The sequence below is a fragment of the Sporothrix schenckii genome (assembly GCF_000961545.1).
Source record: "Sporothrix schenckii 1099-18 chromosome Unknown Cont49, whole genome shotgun sequence".
Lineage (NCBI taxonomy): Eukaryota > Fungi > Ascomycota > Sordariomycetes > Ophiostomatales > Ophiostomataceae > Sporothrix > Sporothrix schenckii.
In genome coordinates this window covers 2416356-2432378 of record NW_015971150.1, presented here as the reverse complement: position 1 = coordinate 2432378, position 16023 = coordinate 2416356, and the positions used below count along the sequence as shown (strand labels likewise).

The 16023-nt window shown below is 54.4% G+C and overlaps 8 protein-coding genes across 8 annotated transcripts; 4 read left to right on the top strand and 4 right to left on the bottom strand.

Moving 5' to 3' along the window:
* Positions 1-1363: 1363 nt before the first annotated feature.
* Positions 1364-2980, top strand: SPSK_05195 (uncharacterized protein; the record flags this gene model as incomplete). Its single annotated transcript, XM_016731945.1, has 2 exons — positions 1364-1749; positions 1813-2980. 2 exons carry the CDS (start codon positions 1364-1366, stop codon positions 2978-2980), a joined length of 1554 nt encoding a protein of 517 aa, XP_016583305.1.
* Positions 2981-3182: 202 nt separating this feature from the next.
* Positions 3183-4398, bottom strand: SPSK_05348 (Pin2-interacting protein X1; the record flags this gene model as incomplete). The annotated part of the gene is made up of 2 exons (XM_016732097.1): positions 3183-3203; positions 3271-4398. The coding sequence occupies 2 exons, from the start codon at positions 4396-4398 to the stop codon at positions 3183-3185; spliced, it is 1149 nt and encodes a 382-aa protein (XP_016583304.1).
* Positions 4399-5122: 724 nt separating this feature from the next.
* On the top strand, positions 5123-5712 carry SPSK_05594 (uncharacterized protein; the record flags this gene model as incomplete). Its single annotated transcript, XM_016732337.1, has 3 exons — positions 5123-5269; positions 5328-5440; positions 5496-5712. 3 exons carry the CDS (start codon positions 5123-5125, stop codon positions 5710-5712), a joined length of 477 nt encoding a protein of 158 aa, XP_016583303.1.
* A 366-nt stretch (positions 5713-6078) lies between these two features.
* SPSK_05675 (cytochrome c oxidase assembly protein subunit 17) lies at positions 6079-6475 on the bottom strand (the record flags this gene model as incomplete). The annotated part of the gene is made up of 3 exons (XM_016732416.1): positions 6079-6219; positions 6307-6365; positions 6445-6475. 3 exons carry the CDS (start codon positions 6473-6475, stop codon positions 6079-6081), a joined length of 231 nt encoding a protein of 76 aa, XP_016583302.1.
* Positions 6476-6849: 374 nt separating this feature from the next.
* On the bottom strand, positions 6850-10119 carry SPSK_04884 (telomere length regulation protein; the record flags this gene model as incomplete). The annotated part of the gene is made up of 3 exons (XM_016731644.1): positions 6850-8663; positions 8728-9162; positions 9231-10119. The coding sequence occupies 3 exons, from the start codon at positions 10117-10119 to the stop codon at positions 6850-6852; spliced, it is 3138 nt and encodes a 1045-aa protein (XP_016583301.1).
* A 333-nt stretch (positions 10120-10452) lies between these two features.
* On the top strand, positions 10453-11877 carry SPSK_05272 (ubiquitin-activating enzyme E1 C; the record flags this gene model as incomplete). The annotated part of the gene is made up of 2 exons (XM_016732022.1): positions 10453-10490; positions 10611-11877. The coding sequence occupies 2 exons, from the start codon at positions 10453-10455 to the stop codon at positions 11875-11877; spliced, it is 1305 nt and encodes a 434-aa protein (XP_016583300.1).
* Positions 11878-12214: 337 nt separating this feature from the next.
* On the bottom strand, positions 12215-13418 carry SPSK_05354 (DNA-directed RNA polymerases I and III subunit RPAC1; the record flags this gene model as incomplete). The annotated part of the gene is made up of 2 exons (XM_016732103.1): positions 12215-13297; positions 13371-13418. 2 exons carry the CDS (start codon positions 13416-13418, stop codon positions 12215-12217), a joined length of 1131 nt encoding a protein of 376 aa, XP_016583299.1.
* Positions 13419-14037: 619 nt separating this feature from the next.
* SPSK_05185 (NADH dehydrogenase (ubiquinone) Fe-S protein 2) lies at positions 14038-15690 on the top strand (the record flags this gene model as incomplete). The annotated part of the gene is made up of 3 exons (XM_016731935.1): positions 14038-14751; positions 14855-15596; positions 15674-15690. 3 exons carry the CDS (start codon positions 14038-14040, stop codon positions 15688-15690), a joined length of 1473 nt encoding a protein of 490 aa, XP_016583298.1.
* Positions 15691-16023: the final 333 nt, after the last annotated feature.

The window sequence follows — 16023 nt, the reverse complement described above, 5'->3', positions numbered from 1 at the left end:
CCACATCTTTTACCGCTTTTTGAAGGCTCATTTCTGTGTGCGAATGGCTGTAGGCCAATAGTAATGTGTAACCGGGCCTGTGGATGGTTGCTGGCCGCTCGTCTCGCTCATCGATACGTGTACATTGATACTTGGGATGAGTATACTGTGTGGCCTATTTTAGGCGTTGTTGATGGGCTATCTACTAGTTTTCGCTAGTCGTACGAGGTATTTCGAGTACGTACGTTGTTCCCTCGCCGTCGTCACGCGTATCGTGTCTTAGGTAATTACCCGATTTGGCAGTTTCCTGTACAACCTCACGACCAGGGCAGCCGCTGACTAACCAGGTCGCAGTCGGCATCAAGAAAGAAGAGAAAAACAGCCCTTAGTTACTGCCTCTTTTATTCGCCCGGTCGCTATCGTCGCCACTATAAGAGGGCTTGGTGTCGTACACAGAGGCCCAGAGCGTGGTAATTGATGACCGCATGTGCGACGCCTTGTCCAACAAGTAAAAACCTAACTGTCCTATTGAATTTTCCAATTGCCTGTACTGTCTTATCTAGACGTAATAAAAAGGGCGCTGTGATGGCCCCATTCATATTGTGTCTTGTATCGGTCACTCCTGGAAGGTGAGGCAAGCACGTGGGTCATGACAATAATAGGCAGGAGCAAATATACCTCGTTACACCATCGCAGTTTCCCTTGGTAGCAAGTAAATTTTAACAATTGTAAAAGGAAGGAGCTCTGTATGCCTGGTGAGGCAACTGCGATACAGAGAAGGCTGTTGCGACTGCAGACGTCACATTGTGTCATCTCTAGATTCGGCCGAGTACATCAATCTTCACAATGGCACAAGAGTGCCATCTATAGATGCCAGCTATTTTGATGATACTATACATGTCATTTCAGGTCAGTGTACTTCAACATGCCGCTGTTGTTGACTGACGTTGACTGACGTCGCTGTTTGATACGTGAATACACATATACGTGGGTTGCCACATCCTCCAGCCAGTAAAACGAAACAAACAGCCACTACAATCACCGTCTCTCAACAACTGTGAATATGTCGACTACTCGGATAAGAATGCATGCCTCTCAGAGCAACACGCCCTGTGGGTGAGCTGCAACAACAAACGGGGTCGGTCATCCATCCATCCACTGCCTCCGTTTTTACTGCAGGTCTGGTTGTGAAAGGAGAGTCAGAGGAAAGTGAAATCAGAGAACACTGGACCGAAAAAGCCAACAAGTGAACTACCAGACACATTCAGACACGAAAAATAGATGGCCCGCTTTGCCCTTCACTTCAAGCCTTTACAAACGCACGATGCACAAAAGTGGCAGCTACAAGTCGGCATAGCGACGACGGCTCTCACCGATATGGGAAATGCAGGAAATTACAAGCAGAGGCTCGAGAAAAGGACCTTCCGGTCGCAACTTTTGGAACTCACGAGGACGAGGCCGAAAATCCAACACTTGGCGGGAGGCACAAGGCGATGGTGATGCTGTAACGAGTGTCACGAGCGACCCGATCAAGGTTGACAAGGCCAACGATGAATGGACACCGAACCCGAATATTTCTCCATTGCGGCAACCTCAGCCAGTCCAACAACAACCTGACGCGCAAGCTGTGGATTCAGAGTTTGAGTCAACTGAAGGAGTGCTCGCCAATAACGATCAAAGTCGAAAGCGGTCCGCTGACGACGAAAGGACACAAGCAGGCACTCAACTCGCGTACCATGAAATGCGACGCAACGAAAAGTTGAATCACCGGTAAGTACAATTTCGTCTCGCGGTCACCCCTGGGAAAGTCGCGCGGACTGATAAAACGTCAAGACGTCATTACACAACCGAGGGCTGGAACGTCAAGATTGTCTGCAACTCAGTCGAGTGGTACCTCCACAAATATATCCTGCGAAAGTGCCATTACTTCTCAGCTTTTCTTCCCGTTTCGGAGCTGGACGACGGCTCGGTGAGCGTGATAGAGCTGCACAATCATTGTGCGGGCCAGCTAGCCAACGTTCTTCGATTCATGTACTTTTTTGAATACCCCGGCGCCGAATACGATCCCCGCCAACCACTCTATGCGGATAGTCTCCTTACCAACACGGCCATGTACGTGGCTGGTGCGTCAGTCGGTCACCGGGGAATGATGCAGTACGCCAAAAAGCACATTATAAAGTGGTCCAATGCGGTTCTTCCGGGCTCAACGTCGATGGACGAGTCAGATGGAGATAACCGCATGTCCGCTTCCATACCCAGCCGGTCGGAGTCGCCTTTGGGATTGGCTGTTCGAAGCTCAGGCCAGATGGACTACGCCATCCTACGCCTGGCTGACCCGCTACTCCGCTCGCTGACAATTGTCTACGAGCAGCCTCTGACAGTCCGCGCAGGCCACCTGTATAACCTCCGCTTAGTCCTCGTTCGCTTTGTTGCGGCTGCTTTGTCGTTTCTCGCCATTAACGAAGCGTTCCGGGCGCACTTTCGAAACGAATGGGAGCGGCCACTGTCCCTGCCACCATCAGACGATCGGCCCCAGGGAAGGACGGTCATCGACGACATCGTTGCGGATTATGCCATGTTTTCTGATCTAGGCCGGATCGGTTGGCAGAAAGTCACCCTAGGAGGTGGTGTGACTGCCCACGTGAAGAAACGATGGCAGCCTTCTCTGCCTCGAACGTTTGCCCTCCTCAAGAGGCTATCTAGGAATGAGAGATCGTGGACGAACAATGGCCTAGGCTCCTACAAGGATAACGTTGATGACGATGACGACGATAACGATGGCGACGATAGCAACGACGACAGTAAGCCGGAAGAGCAGACCGTTATGCCTGAAACGGATACAAAAGCAGAGTCTGGATCCGAACTGTGGTGCGAGTCCGAGGCCCTTCAAAAAGGCCAGGAAAAGTACTTGGAGGCGAGTGTGCTAGACCACGAAAAAACCATGCAAGAGCTCTTACAGGGGCTCGACAGTCTTCTGGCAAGTGAAATGTTCACATCATGAGGTGAGGTAGAGGAGGTCCATCTAGTGTTTGATCCAATGCCATGTCAGTGATATGCCGGCAATACATGCGCCATTGGCAGGTGCTAAAACTTTGCAATATACCGTCCAAAAATTAAACCAAAAGAAGCCATGCTAAATTGCCAGAGAAAAATGAAAGAAAAGATATGCCAGTAAACGCCGTTTTCCTATCGCTTGTATCCGTTTATGCTTTTATCATAAAAATCTAGAGACACGTTAGTTTCCTGTCCTCGGATCCCTGTCCATAGAGCATGGTGTAATGGTTTGCTTACCTGCTTCAGTGCTTGGGGGTCTGCCACGGCTGCCCGCTTCTGGTTGATGTACCGCCTCCGTGCAAGGTTACGGCTAGACACCGTAAATGTTGATGGCACACCGCCAGCCGTTTTCTCCGACTCAGACGGCGTGGCAGTGTCGGTGTCCATCTCCTCGCCCGTCTCCGTCGTAGCCGGGGTTGAATCACCACACTCCTCGCCGCGCCTCCCCTTCTTTTCCTTCTTCTCCTTCGTATCACTCTTATCCTTCTTTACCTTCTTCTCTTTCTTCTCCTTTTTCTCCTTTTTCGCCTTCTTTTCTTTCTTCTCCTTCTTGGTCTTCTTCGTCTTCGCGGCTTTCTCGTCCTCATCGACGTCATCCTTGCTCCGCCTCCGTTTCTTGTCCTTCCGGTCACTGTCGTCTGCCTTAAGTGTCTGATCGCTTCTGTCGGCCTCATCAGAATTGCTGGTCACTTTCCATTTTCGTGACTTTTCCTTCTTCTCCTCTTTGCGCCCCGTCTTTGCCTTTCTCCGCGCCTCCTTGGAATCATCGGTATCAGCCTCGGATTCGGACGAGGAAGGAGTTGCTTCGGACGTGGCAGCGGCCTCTTCTGTCGCAGCTGCTGGCTCTTTTTTGTTTTCGGATGTTTCGTCGTCACCGATCAAAAAGCCGCCGCGCACGAACCGCATCGGGCCAAACCGGCGCTCAATGTAGAGCGTCATCTTGACGTTCTCGCGCGCCTGGCGCTGCTGTTCAATCGCAGCCTCTGATTTTCCGTTGAGTCGCCCCAGGAGGTCTTTGAAGATGTCGAGACCCGTACATTCGTTGGCCGTGTTCGCACCAGGGCCGGATGCGCCGATGCCCAAGTTGTCTTCACGCAGAATGGCCCGGATGTGCGATGAGCTGGCAGCAGTGTACGACATGGTATGCGCGGCATCCTTCTGGCCGAGGTATTGGCCCGGCTCCCATCCATGCGAACGCAGGATCTTATGGCCATAGTTTTGGGTGTTGCGAGCCCATTTCGTGTTGTTCGGATCGTCGCCAATCTTGCGTTTGCTGCAAAGATAAGAGAAAATGTCAGTCATGTTGGGGCAAAGATTAATCAATAGTACCCATACAACCCACTTCTTTACTCCTGCGAGCCCCATGGTGACTGTGCGGATCAGAGAGCGAGGTCCCTGGTTGTCCCGGTCGGTGTTGATAAGTATGTTGACAGAGGCCGAGTACAAAGAGGGTCGAGAAATTCGAACAAAGCCGCCCTATTGAACTTTTTTTTGCCTGAGATAATTTTAAGTGGGGCCTTATCAGAACTTTAGAACGCTTATAAGTCGCAACCTCAGACCGGTTCCATAGACGTGACTTATCACGTGATAATCATAATAAATGCTTGAACGTTGGTACATATTTCGTGATGTATTCCATTCAGGAATCATTCATGCGATGGTGCTTAGGAACTGTGCCGTCAAATATGGCAGCGTCTAAATGGTTGGTGCTGATGATTGACATAGAACGGAATTCATCATGTTTGGCTTATACTGAGGCGAAGGCAACCGAATTTAAGTAACTGATTCACAATTGCATAGAACCAAAACAAAATCATTGTGACTTACAAAATAGGAAGGTCAGATAAGAATTGCTTGGAAATGCGATGGGTGTTGTAGATGTAAGGAAGTCGCGAGCGGCAGAGCCGGGTCGCTCCTTCCATTGCCAACAACTATGAAGATATTTGGCATCCATCTAGGGAAGGGGCCTCATGGTCCCCTGAGCGGCTCCTGAAACTCTCGTTTTTCTTCGTTTCTCTTCTCCTTCTTTCTAATAACTCAAAACTGATTGTTCAACATTACGCACATTTCGAATATCAAAAACACCACGATGCCTCCCAAAAAATTGAGCACATCGCGCCGCCAACCCAGCGTTGACCTGACCGGCTTGAGCTCAGACCCGGGCGTCGATAGTGATGCCGACGTCGATTTCGACCCTGTTCTAGCTGCTACAGAGCTGAAGAAAGTCATTGACGAGGTAGACTCTGACCTTCCAAGGAGAGGCGGAGAGAGTATCAAATACTGAAGTAGTACAGCACAAGAAACATCGGTTTGCGGCCCGCAAGAAGATTGAGAAAAAGTACCAGACCAAGGTGGCCGAGATTGTCAAGAGAACAGAGGCACGCATGGCCGAGCGTGACATGGCTAAGTAGGTCGACCAACAGCAATTTTGTCTCGGTGTTGAAGCCTTGCTAACAGTGCAGAGCACGCACCCGGCAGGAACAAATGGGCCGGCTGGTGGCTGCCATGGAAGCCCGCGATGTCAAGCAGCGCACCGTGGCCGACAAGGTGGGCCGGTTCTACAACAGCTGCATGAACCTGACGAGCGTGTTACAGATGGTGTATAGCGGACTGGCCGAGGACGCGCAGAAGGCAGTCCTTGACGACGGGACCATGGAGATTGATACGATTCAAGATTGAGAGTCGAGGTCGAGAGCTGGCCTGGATCACAAGACAGCATGTTCAACATAGACATCGGCAATAACACTCGGCGTGGCTGAGAAGAGGCAACTGAACTGGGAGGATCCGAGAGAAACTGGGAAGAACTGACGGTAATCAAAGGTGTATAAAATCGTGGGGAATCTGTTATTCGTCCTGGTGAATCTAAAACGTGGGCCGTGACCTTTTTCTAACCATTATGATGCCTTTCATTGAACATTATATCGTACAATTAGGCTGACCGCCGCGTTCGTGCGCTGCAGGTACACCGCCTCTCTGTTTCACTCCGTTTCTTTTTCTTCATATCATTTTGTCTCTGCTTTCGTTTCTCTTGTCCATTCTGCCCGTTTATACCTTGAAGCCAAAGCCAGCCATGCAGGTACGGTATTGGTCGATGGTGGATTTGCAGTCGACGGATGGGTTCGCGGCGTTGGAGAAGAGCATGCACTCGTCGCGCTTGGACTTTTCCTGCGTGCAAACGCAGCAGGGCTGGTGACTGTTAGTGGGCCAATTCGATCTGGTCGGGGACGGACTTCGAGGGCCAACTGGATTTCGCAAATTGGAATTGGTACGAACCTTGGGCTTCGAGGCAGCTTCGCTGGTCGCAATGGAGGGTGCCGGGCACGACTCGGCCGCTGGTGAGGAGAGCAGATGTTAGCAAGGGTTGCGAGTCGTGATCTTTGCCATGACGTAGGAGCCGGATGGGTCTCGTACCAACTGATGATTTCTGCTGTGAAGACGACATTGTGTGTGGTACGGGGAGATTTGAGAGGTGTAGGATAAGGCCGAAAGACTGCGAGAAGGGACGGTATACGAAGTCGTCGTTTGACAAGAAAAAAACTTCGTGGGACTTGTCGGAGAGGAAATAAACATGAGCAGGTTTTTTTGGAGTTTGGTTGCTTTGCATTTGTCAGTCCAGAATTGCGACAGCCTTCTGGTGGAGCGATGCATTTCCGGCGTCAGCCGAAGGGGGTCACGTGCGGCACAGGCGATCGTGGCGACGCCCAGCACGCCTGAAGCATAGCGCATTGTAGAGCGTTGCCACCTGAAAATAGGCCGCTGGATAACTGCCCTGTTTTCATGGTCCTATTTACTTTTTCCCACGCATCATTTTCTTATTCAGCCAATCATCTCGCCCAGGAGCAGATTCTTGTAGCTCTCCATGCCCTCGGTCAGTTTGATGTAAGCGCCGGCGGCCAGCATTTGTATCTCGCTCTCTTGACTGCTACCACTGGAATCAGTGCCTCCGCTGCCGCTACTGCGGATATCGTCCAGTACTTGCAGCGCCCAGTCCCGGGTTTGGACAACCTCGCGCGGCAGATCGCGACATAGTTCGCGGACGCGGTGTTCGTTGACGTCAAGCAGCGCCATGAGGGCAAAGAGCACAGCATGCGTCACAAGCACGTCACCGGCGCAGTGGGCCTGCACACTACTGCTGAGCAGAAGGCGCCACAGCTCGGCTGTCATGTCGGGCAGGGCGAGCAAACCAGGACCAGCGGCATGCAGGATTACAGCGAGTGTCTTGAGGTAGAGCGAGAGCAGCGAAGGGTCAAAGAGGACGCGGCGCATACGCGCCGAAGACGACGTCTGGAGCGCGAGCTGGAACCGAGCAGCGAGTGGGAAGAAGAATGCGGACGAGAGGAGCGGTCCAGACGTGTTGACGGCGGCTGCTGGTTGTGCGGCCGTGCGTTTTCCTTTTGCTGTGTTCACAGCCTTTTTATCGCCGGCGCTCTTCGACAAGCGTGACTTGAACGAGGTCAGCTTGAGAGCGTCTGGGCCTGTCGCCTCGTCTGCCGCCTGAGCAGCGATGGGACGGAGGAATGTGGCTGTGAGCGAGTCTGTAATGGAGTCGAGAACGCCCGGGCCGAGCGCCTTGAGAGACGAGGCGCTGCCCGGCCCAAAGCCTGGTTGGGACGCTTCTGGGGCCACGTAGAGGCGCTCCATGCGGTTGGGCAGCTGCTTCGAGGGAAACGCGGCGGCCGATGCGTATTCCGAGATGTCAAAGCCGGCCAGTTCGCGGGCTCCCAGACCCATCGCCGTCAAGACGGATGCCCGCTGAGCGAGAGAGTAGTCGCCATCGAAGAAAGTGTGGGCGTACCACGGCCCGACGAGCTGGGGCTGGGCCACAACGAGGGCCACCATGCCCTGCAGTCGTAGCTGGTCAAAATCGGCCATCTCGAAGGCGTCCTGGAGGCCGACGAGAATCGAGGCGAGGTCTTGAGCATGCTGCTGCACCTCTGTGCCGAATGTGGCTTTGCGACGGATGAGGACAGGTGCAGTGGCCAGAGCCAGTTTCTGCTTGTCGTAGTTCTCAATGTCACGAAAGTAAGAAATCAGGTCGCGGATGTACACGGGCGCCTTGGGCTTGTCGCGGCGGATCATGGTCGGGTCGTCGTCCGAGTCTTCGGCATCCGAGTCTGGTTTGCCGTAGGCAACAATATCGTCCTCCACAGCGCCTGTTACGCCATCATCGTTGTCCGGATTGACCTCCTCAATGACAAAGCCTGATTGTCTTGGTTGGACTGGCGGCCGGCGGACCGGCTTCGCAGCTGCTTTGGACGGCTTCAGTTTATCTGTTTTGGCTGCTTTGGTTGTCTTTGTCGCGGCTGACGTGCCCTTTGTTTCTGGTGTTTGTTTCCTCAGTGACTCAAGCGAGCCCATCGTGTCAGAGACCTGCACAAGGCCCTTGTACCATATGGCCTCGTCCGATTTTGTCTCGTCCATGTGGAAGTCGAGTTTCTTGTTATTGTCGTCAATGAGCCCGGACAGTGCCTCGCCGACTACCATGCCTAGAAACTTGGCCCGGTTGTGTGACGCACCCAAACGATTCGACACCGTCTGGAGATACGTTCGAGATCGTAGCAGAGAAGTGAGCGCTCGTTGTGATCCCCGGCTAACGTACCCAGCGCAAAGAAGTATCACTTGTGCCTTGGCTGTATTTGTCAGTGTTTGTTCCTTCATTTCCATTTTTTTACTTCAATAATACCATGTGCTCACCTTCTTGCTGTATTATCGGGGCATGCTTGATAAACAATTGGTCGCCGAACTCGGCTATCGACTTCTGCAAAATCTCGGTCAGGCTCTTCGGTGTTTCAGCAACCACAACAACGACTGCCCGCCGAATGCCGATACCGTTGATCAGTCCCACGGCGGCATTTGTCAAGAGCCACGAAATGAGCTGCTCTCGGAGAGTGGTGCTGCTATCGGCCACATTTTTTATGAGACTGGCTACGGCAGCCACAGTTGCTGTGTCAACAACCGTAGAGTCTGGAGAAGGTGAAAGGTAGGTCTCCGCCGCATATTTCAGTACACCAAACAGTATCTTCTTTTGTTCGTGAGCTGGAAGATGCTGCAGAATATGGCTCAAAGTACTGTTGTCCAACCCAGCATTGATCAGGATGAGATCAGAGACGAGAGATGAGACCACAGTGTCTGATTATGTCAGTAGTGCTCCAATCAACGCAACAAAGGTAATTAAATAACAAGATATTAAAACGTACCAGGATATCCAAGCCGAAGAGCTTTCGCAAGAAGAGAACCTTGCACTTTCTTGTGCTCTGGGTCCGCGTCTTTTGCGGCCCACCACATAATGCCCTTTGCCAGCCACAAACCGTATTCTCTACCATTGGCGACCCAGGTCGCAGGGAGCTTCTCGGCACTGAACTCGGAACGAACAACCATCTCAGATTCGGCCGCAAGCGAGACAATCCGCCCACCGCCAATGATACTTAAGTACTCTTGTGCGAGCGGCCGCTGTTTGGCATCATCATCGGATGCGGCCGTGCTGACGGTCCAGACCTGGCAAACGACCTCGTCGCCGGCCAAGAGCTCAGACAGCAAATCGACCAGGATCCGGAGCTGCCATGCCGGGTTTCCTGGCTGATCGTTTGTGGCAGTGGCAACGCTGCCTGCTGCCGTCGTTGTCTTCGTTTTTACTTCTGCTAAGAGAGCACGGAGTCTCGCGACCAAAGCACTTAGGCCGGTCACGCTCCGGAGGCACGCGAGCAACGACGCAAAAGCAGATTGCCCGTTCTGATCCTTGACACCCTCGTCTCGGAGGAGCGGCCAGTAGTTGGGCACAATGGCCGTCACCAGCACCTGGACCAGCTGCGCGGACAACGGCGTAGGCTGGCGGACGTCGACTTCGGACTTGCCAGAGAGAAGGTACTGCAGGACTGATACAAGTGAATCGTAGTCGGGTTCGTTCCGCAAAATATCCAGCGCCTCGTCAGCCGATTCGGCCGCAAAGTGCAGTCTTTTTGGCGTTGACGTCGGAGCTGTCGTTGGCGACAAAGATGTCGTCGTCTTTCTCACCTCTTGAAGCAACGGCTCGTCGTGTGCAGCCGCCTTGTTGTAGGATGTGCTGACGGGCGAGAGTAGTGCAGCCATGTTTAGCCCACGTGTGCACCAAGACACTGACGATTCGGCTTGTCAACGGAGCGGCATGTGTTTGTTGCTTGGTTTGTCGCATGAAGTGAAGGGCGGCGGTGCGCAGATTGGATGAAGCCTTGCTCCACTGGGCACTAACTTGGCTGTGACCGCTGACGTTATAGCGGAGCGAATGCGCTGTAAAGCTTATCGATAAGCTCCTGGCGCTGTTGCAATCGCCTAAAGCTCAGGTAATACAGGCAGCTGTCGAACGCCCCGCGATTTGTAACAGGACGACAGCCTCATCTCGACGACAGACAACACCGGGAAAGGGCCGCGTTTTGTTCTTTCGACATGGCTGACACTGTGGTAGAAACACGTTCTGAGCGATGGTATGTCCCGGTCGGCTTTGCGAACAGATGCGCCAACCGTCCCAACCGTCCTAACCGCCACGGCTTCCTCCGGCACTTGCTCGCCTGACCAGTCTTTGATGCTGACGAATGCTGCTGCAGGAAATACCTGGACCGGGTCCGGGCAACCGCCGGGCCGTTCACGCCCGTGGAGGCCGGATACGAGGCGGAGAATGTAATCCCGAGTGTCGATAGAATGAAGATCCTGGTAATCGGCGCCGGCGGCCTGGGCTGCGAGATCCTCAAAGACCTGGCCCTGTCGGGGTTCAAGGACATTCACGTCATCGACATGGACACCATCGACATCTCGAACCTCAACCGACAGTTCTTGTTCCGCAAGTCCGATGTTGGCAAATACAAGGCCGAGGTAGCGGCCCAGTTTGTCATGCGGCGTGTGCGCGGCGTCACCATCACGCCGCACAACAAGCGCATCCAGGACTTTGACGAAGACTTTTACATGCAGTTCCAGATCGTCGTGTGCGGCCTGGACAGCATCGAGGCGCGGCGCTGGATCAACGCGACGCTCGTCAGCATGGCCGAGTCGGACGAGACAAACGACGGCATCAAGCCGCTGATCGACGGCGGCACCGAAGGCTTCAAGGGCCAGGCCCGTGTCATCATCCCGTCAATCACGTCTTGCATCGAGTGCCAGCTCGACATGCATGCACCCCGTGCTGCTGTGCCGCTGTGTACGATTGCCAGCATTCCGCGGCAGCCCGAACACTGCATCGAATGGGCCCACGTCATCGCCTGGGACAAGGAGAAGCCGTTCCCGGCGCTCGACAAGGACGACCCGGAGCACATTTCGTGGCTGTACCAGAAGGCGCTGATCCGCGCCAGCGAGTTTAACATTGCAGGCGTCACGTACGCGCTGACGCAGGGCGTCGTCAAGAACATCATCCCGGCCATTGCGTCGACCAACGCCGTCATCGCCGCCAGCTGCTGCAACGAGGTCCTCAAATTCGCCACAAGCGTCGTGCCCCCATTCGGTGATGAGGCCAACTACATGATGTACTCGGGCAACGAGAGCATCTACACGTACACATTCAAGCACGAGCGCAAAGAGGACTGCCCCGTGTGCTCCGAGGACCAGAAGGCGCGGCCGTTGCCGACGGATCTCAACATGACGCTCGGCGAGTTCCTCGACTCATTTAGCGACCGCCCCGAGGCGCAGTTGAAGAAGCCGTCGATTCGCGCCGAGGGCAAGACTCTCTACATGCGCAGTCCGCCGAGTTTGGAGCAGCAGACGCGGCCCAACCTCGACAAGACCCTCACAGATCTAAAACTAGAGCACGGCTTTGAAGTGGTCATCACAGACCCTGCGTTCCCGAGCCTGGTTTTTAGTTTTATTTTGACGTCCAAGGCGTGAATTAAGGTGAGACGGCAGTCCAATGATGCACGAACGAAGAGTAAATGATACTACACACAGTACATAGCAAACTACAGTCTTTCAGTAAAAAGAAAGAGGGACCTTTTGTTTCATCAAACTTTGACTCCATTTCGATATTTGATATGCCAAACGCCGTGTTTCCACCCCGTGGGTACTTAAATACAACCCGTCTATGTATGATGCAGCAAACAAATGACACCAGAGAAAGAAGCCCGAACGAATTCCATGGACAGAATAACGACAAAAATGACACAAAAAGAAACATGCCGTAAATGCTATGCAAAGCCGCTCCACAATACACACCTTGGGCCGCCTCTCAGCGGATCATGTTCTTGACCTGCTTCTCCAGCTTCTGGCACTTGGCCTTTAGCATCTTGACCGACTCCAGGAACAGCTCGTCGCTGTCCCACTGGCCCGTGCTCTCCACCGAGTAGATAAAGTGGTCCTTGCGCCGACCCAGTTTCACCTTGCCCTGGAACTCGGGGTGCCGTAGGCACTCGCGGCTGACCGTGTCGCGCATTGGGTCGACGACAGTCGCGCGCGTCTCGCCCACGTGCTCCGCGTATGCCTTGTCCTGCTCGGCCATCTTCTTTGTGACCTTTTCAAGGCCAATCACGCCCTCGGGGAAGCACTTTGCGAATTTGATGGCGTCGGCGCCGACAATGGGCTGCGTGATGTTGATGATGGGCAGCAGGCGGTACGACGCCGTGCACACGGGCGAGAACTTGGCGTGGTCGCCGCCGACACCCTTGTGCATGTGCATCTCAATGTCAATGACCTGGCCGGGCCGCAGCTTCGCCACCAGAATGTCCGGGTTGACGGGCACAATGGCGTCGTCGCCGGAAAAGTACTCAGGCTGCCGGCCCTCCGGCACAAACACAATGTCCTTGGCGTAGACGTGCGCGTGGTGGTAGAGCTTCGTGGGGTCGGTCTCGCCGGGCGCGGCGGCAGCGTTGCGCGTGCACTCGACACGCAGGTCCAGCTTGAGTGTGTTGTAGTCAAACGACGTCGGGAACTCGCTCGGGTCGGCGTCGGCCGCCGGGCGCTTCCAGAACTTGATAAAGTTGCGCAGGCCGTCCTTGCCGCCACGGAACGGGATCAGGCCCAGGCGGTGTGCGAGCACCTCGTCCTGGATCACAGAGGTGTTGTTATCGATGAATGCCGTCTCGATGGCGACCGTCGGGATCTCGGCGATCATGATGCGGCGGAAGGCGTTGGCGACGCTGGCGTCGATGCCGACGATCGAGAATGCCGCATCGCACGGCTCGTTCTTGTGGAATACGACCTTCAGACTGTCGCGGAACTCGTCGACGTCCCACGCTAGGTCCTCACCGGGGTAGTTGCCGGGGAACTCGGTGGCCGAGACATTTGTGACCGTCTCGAGGTTGACTCCAATCGTCTGCACGAGGTCGATGTTAGTGGGCAAGAAAAAAAATGCAAATAAAAATACCTTCCTGCAAGGAGCTACTCACCCTCCGTCGGTCGACCTCTTCTTGACTAGGTTTCGTTAGCGGTGCCATTGTGTTTGCATGGCGATGCGGTTGTGGTGGTGTCGTCGAGGAGAGAAGGCTGTCGCGCCAAAATGCAGGCAAAACTTTTTTTCTTTATCGCCCCAAGCAAAGGGCCTTATCGCTCGCCTGCTCTCGCCGGGAAGGAACTCTTGGTGGGGTACGCCAGGTCAGTCTGACCCACTAAATGAACGATTGGCCAATGAAACCTACCAATGTAATTGAAGCTCTGTGACTCGCTCGAAGCGGAAGATAAGCGGGTCCGAACGGATGGCCAGTTGTTCCGGTCGTAGTTTCTTCCTTCCCTGGGTGAAGAGCTCCGGTCTGGACGGCGCGAGACATTTTGAAGCACTGAACGGCACATACGGCTGTCTCTTCCCTCTCCCCGACCGATCTCCGCAATCCTACACCGGCTCCGAAAGTGCAATTCGCATCGGGGACGCGAATTGTCAACCCCGTCAATCTTTTCCGGGACGCGTGCGCTGCGTTCGCCCGTCGACAGCTGTCGATCCAATCTCCCCTCCTCAAACAACTTGACTCGTTTTTCCGGGCTTGCGATCCTTCGCCAACTTGTCGCCTATCAGCAGCGATATAACCCGTCTGTTCGACCTAGGCAGGGGCCATCACAGCCATGTCGAGCCTCTACCGGCTAGCCGGCCGTGGCACCGCTAAGCGGCTGTGCCTGCGCCCAATCACTTCCACGTCCCCTAAAGTCCAGGCTGCCGCCGCTCTGGCACGACGGACACCAGCTCTCCGGGCTGCGTTTTCGACCGCCACGCAACGCCGGTATGCGTCGCCGTACGAGGGCCAGGGCACGCGCATTGTGCCCGTCGGCGAAGACTTCCAGGTGCCGAGCCCCGAGGATCTGTTGGGGCGCCAGGTGCCGAGTGAGGAGTACAGTAAGGCGCCTGTGACGGACAACACGGTCGAGGGCCGCAAGATGCGACACTACACAGTCAACTTTGGTCCGCAGCATCCGGCTGCTCACGGTGTGCTGCGGCTTATTTTGGAGATCAACGGCGAGGAGATTATCCGCGCGGACCCGCACATTGGCCTGTTGCACCGTGGCACGGAGAAGTTGTGCGAGTACAAGACGTACCTGCAGGCGTTGCCGTACTTTGACCGGCTCGACTACGTGTCCATGATGACGAACGAGCAGTGCTTCTCGCTGGCCGTGGAGAAGCTGCTGAACATTGAGATCCCGCAGCGGGCCAAGTTCATCCGCACGTTGTTTGGCGAGATTACGCGCGTGCTGAACCACCTGATGTCTGTTCTGTCGCACGCCATGGACGTCGGTGCCCTAACACCCTTCCTGTGGGGTTTCGAGGAGCGCGAAAAGCTGATGGTACGCCCGCTTTTTATTTCTTTTTTTCTTTCTTTTTTAGTTTTCGTTGGGTTGAGGGTCGATGGGGCCGAGACTGAAAGCTGACGACGCTGACGGCATATAGGAATTTTACGAGCGTGTTTCTGGTGCGCGTATGCACGCCGCCTATGTCCGCCCTGGCGGTGTCCACCAGGACATCCCGATCGGCCTACTCGACGACATTTACCAGTGGGCGACGCAGTTTGGCGATCGCATTGACGAGACGGAGGAGATGCTGACGGACAACCGCATCTGGATCAACCGTCTGCAGGGCGTTGGCGTTGTGTCCGCCGAGGAGGCGCTGAACCTGTCGTTCACGGGTGTCATGTTGCGCGGCTCGGGTGTCCCCTTTGACGTGCGCAAAAACCAGCCGTACGACGCGTACGACCAGGTCGAGTTTGATGTTCCTGTGGGCATCAACGGCGACTGCTACGACCGGTACCTGTGCCGCATGGAGGAGTTCCGCCAGTCGCTGCGCATCATCCACCAGTGCCTGAACAAGATGCCCGCGGGTCCCGTGCGCGTCGAGGACTACAAGGTGTCGCCGCCGCCGCGTGCGGCCATGAAGGAGAACATGGAGGCGCTGATCCACCATTTCCTGCTGTACACCAAGGGCTATGCGGTGCCGCCCGGTGACACCTACAGCGCAATCGAGGCGCCCAAGGGCGAGATGGCTGTGTACGTGGTCAGCGACGGCAGCGAGCGGCCGTACCGGGTGCACATCCGTGCGCCTGGCTTTGCCCATCTCGCGGGCTTCGACCATGTGTCCCGTGGCCATCTGCTGGCCGATGCTGTGGCCGTGATTGGCACGATGGATTTGGTGTTTGGTAAGTCTTGCCAGGTTTTCCGTTGACCTGCGTCTCTTATTTTCTAGCTCCCCCTACTAATACGTGTTCTCTTCAAGGTGAGGTCGATCGGTAATATAAGAAATGAATCGCTTGGAGAGCGTTGGACCAGCGCGCAGTGGAGGAATCGTGTGTATATATGCGAAGCAATTATCATCATTTACTTTTTTTCATTTTTTTATGTTTCATTTTGTTTTTACTTTTTCACTTTTACTACTTTTTTATCATGCTCTTTTCTGGAGACGGGCAAGACGAGCGACAACACGGCTCACACAATTGCTTGTTCCCGGTTATGAAGAAGTCCACAACAACAGCAGAAACAATACAAAACAAAATAAAGCCCCCAATTCATATTCTCTTGAGCTAATCATAAATCATTTTCGTCTAGGTCGTTTGTCATCAACATAAA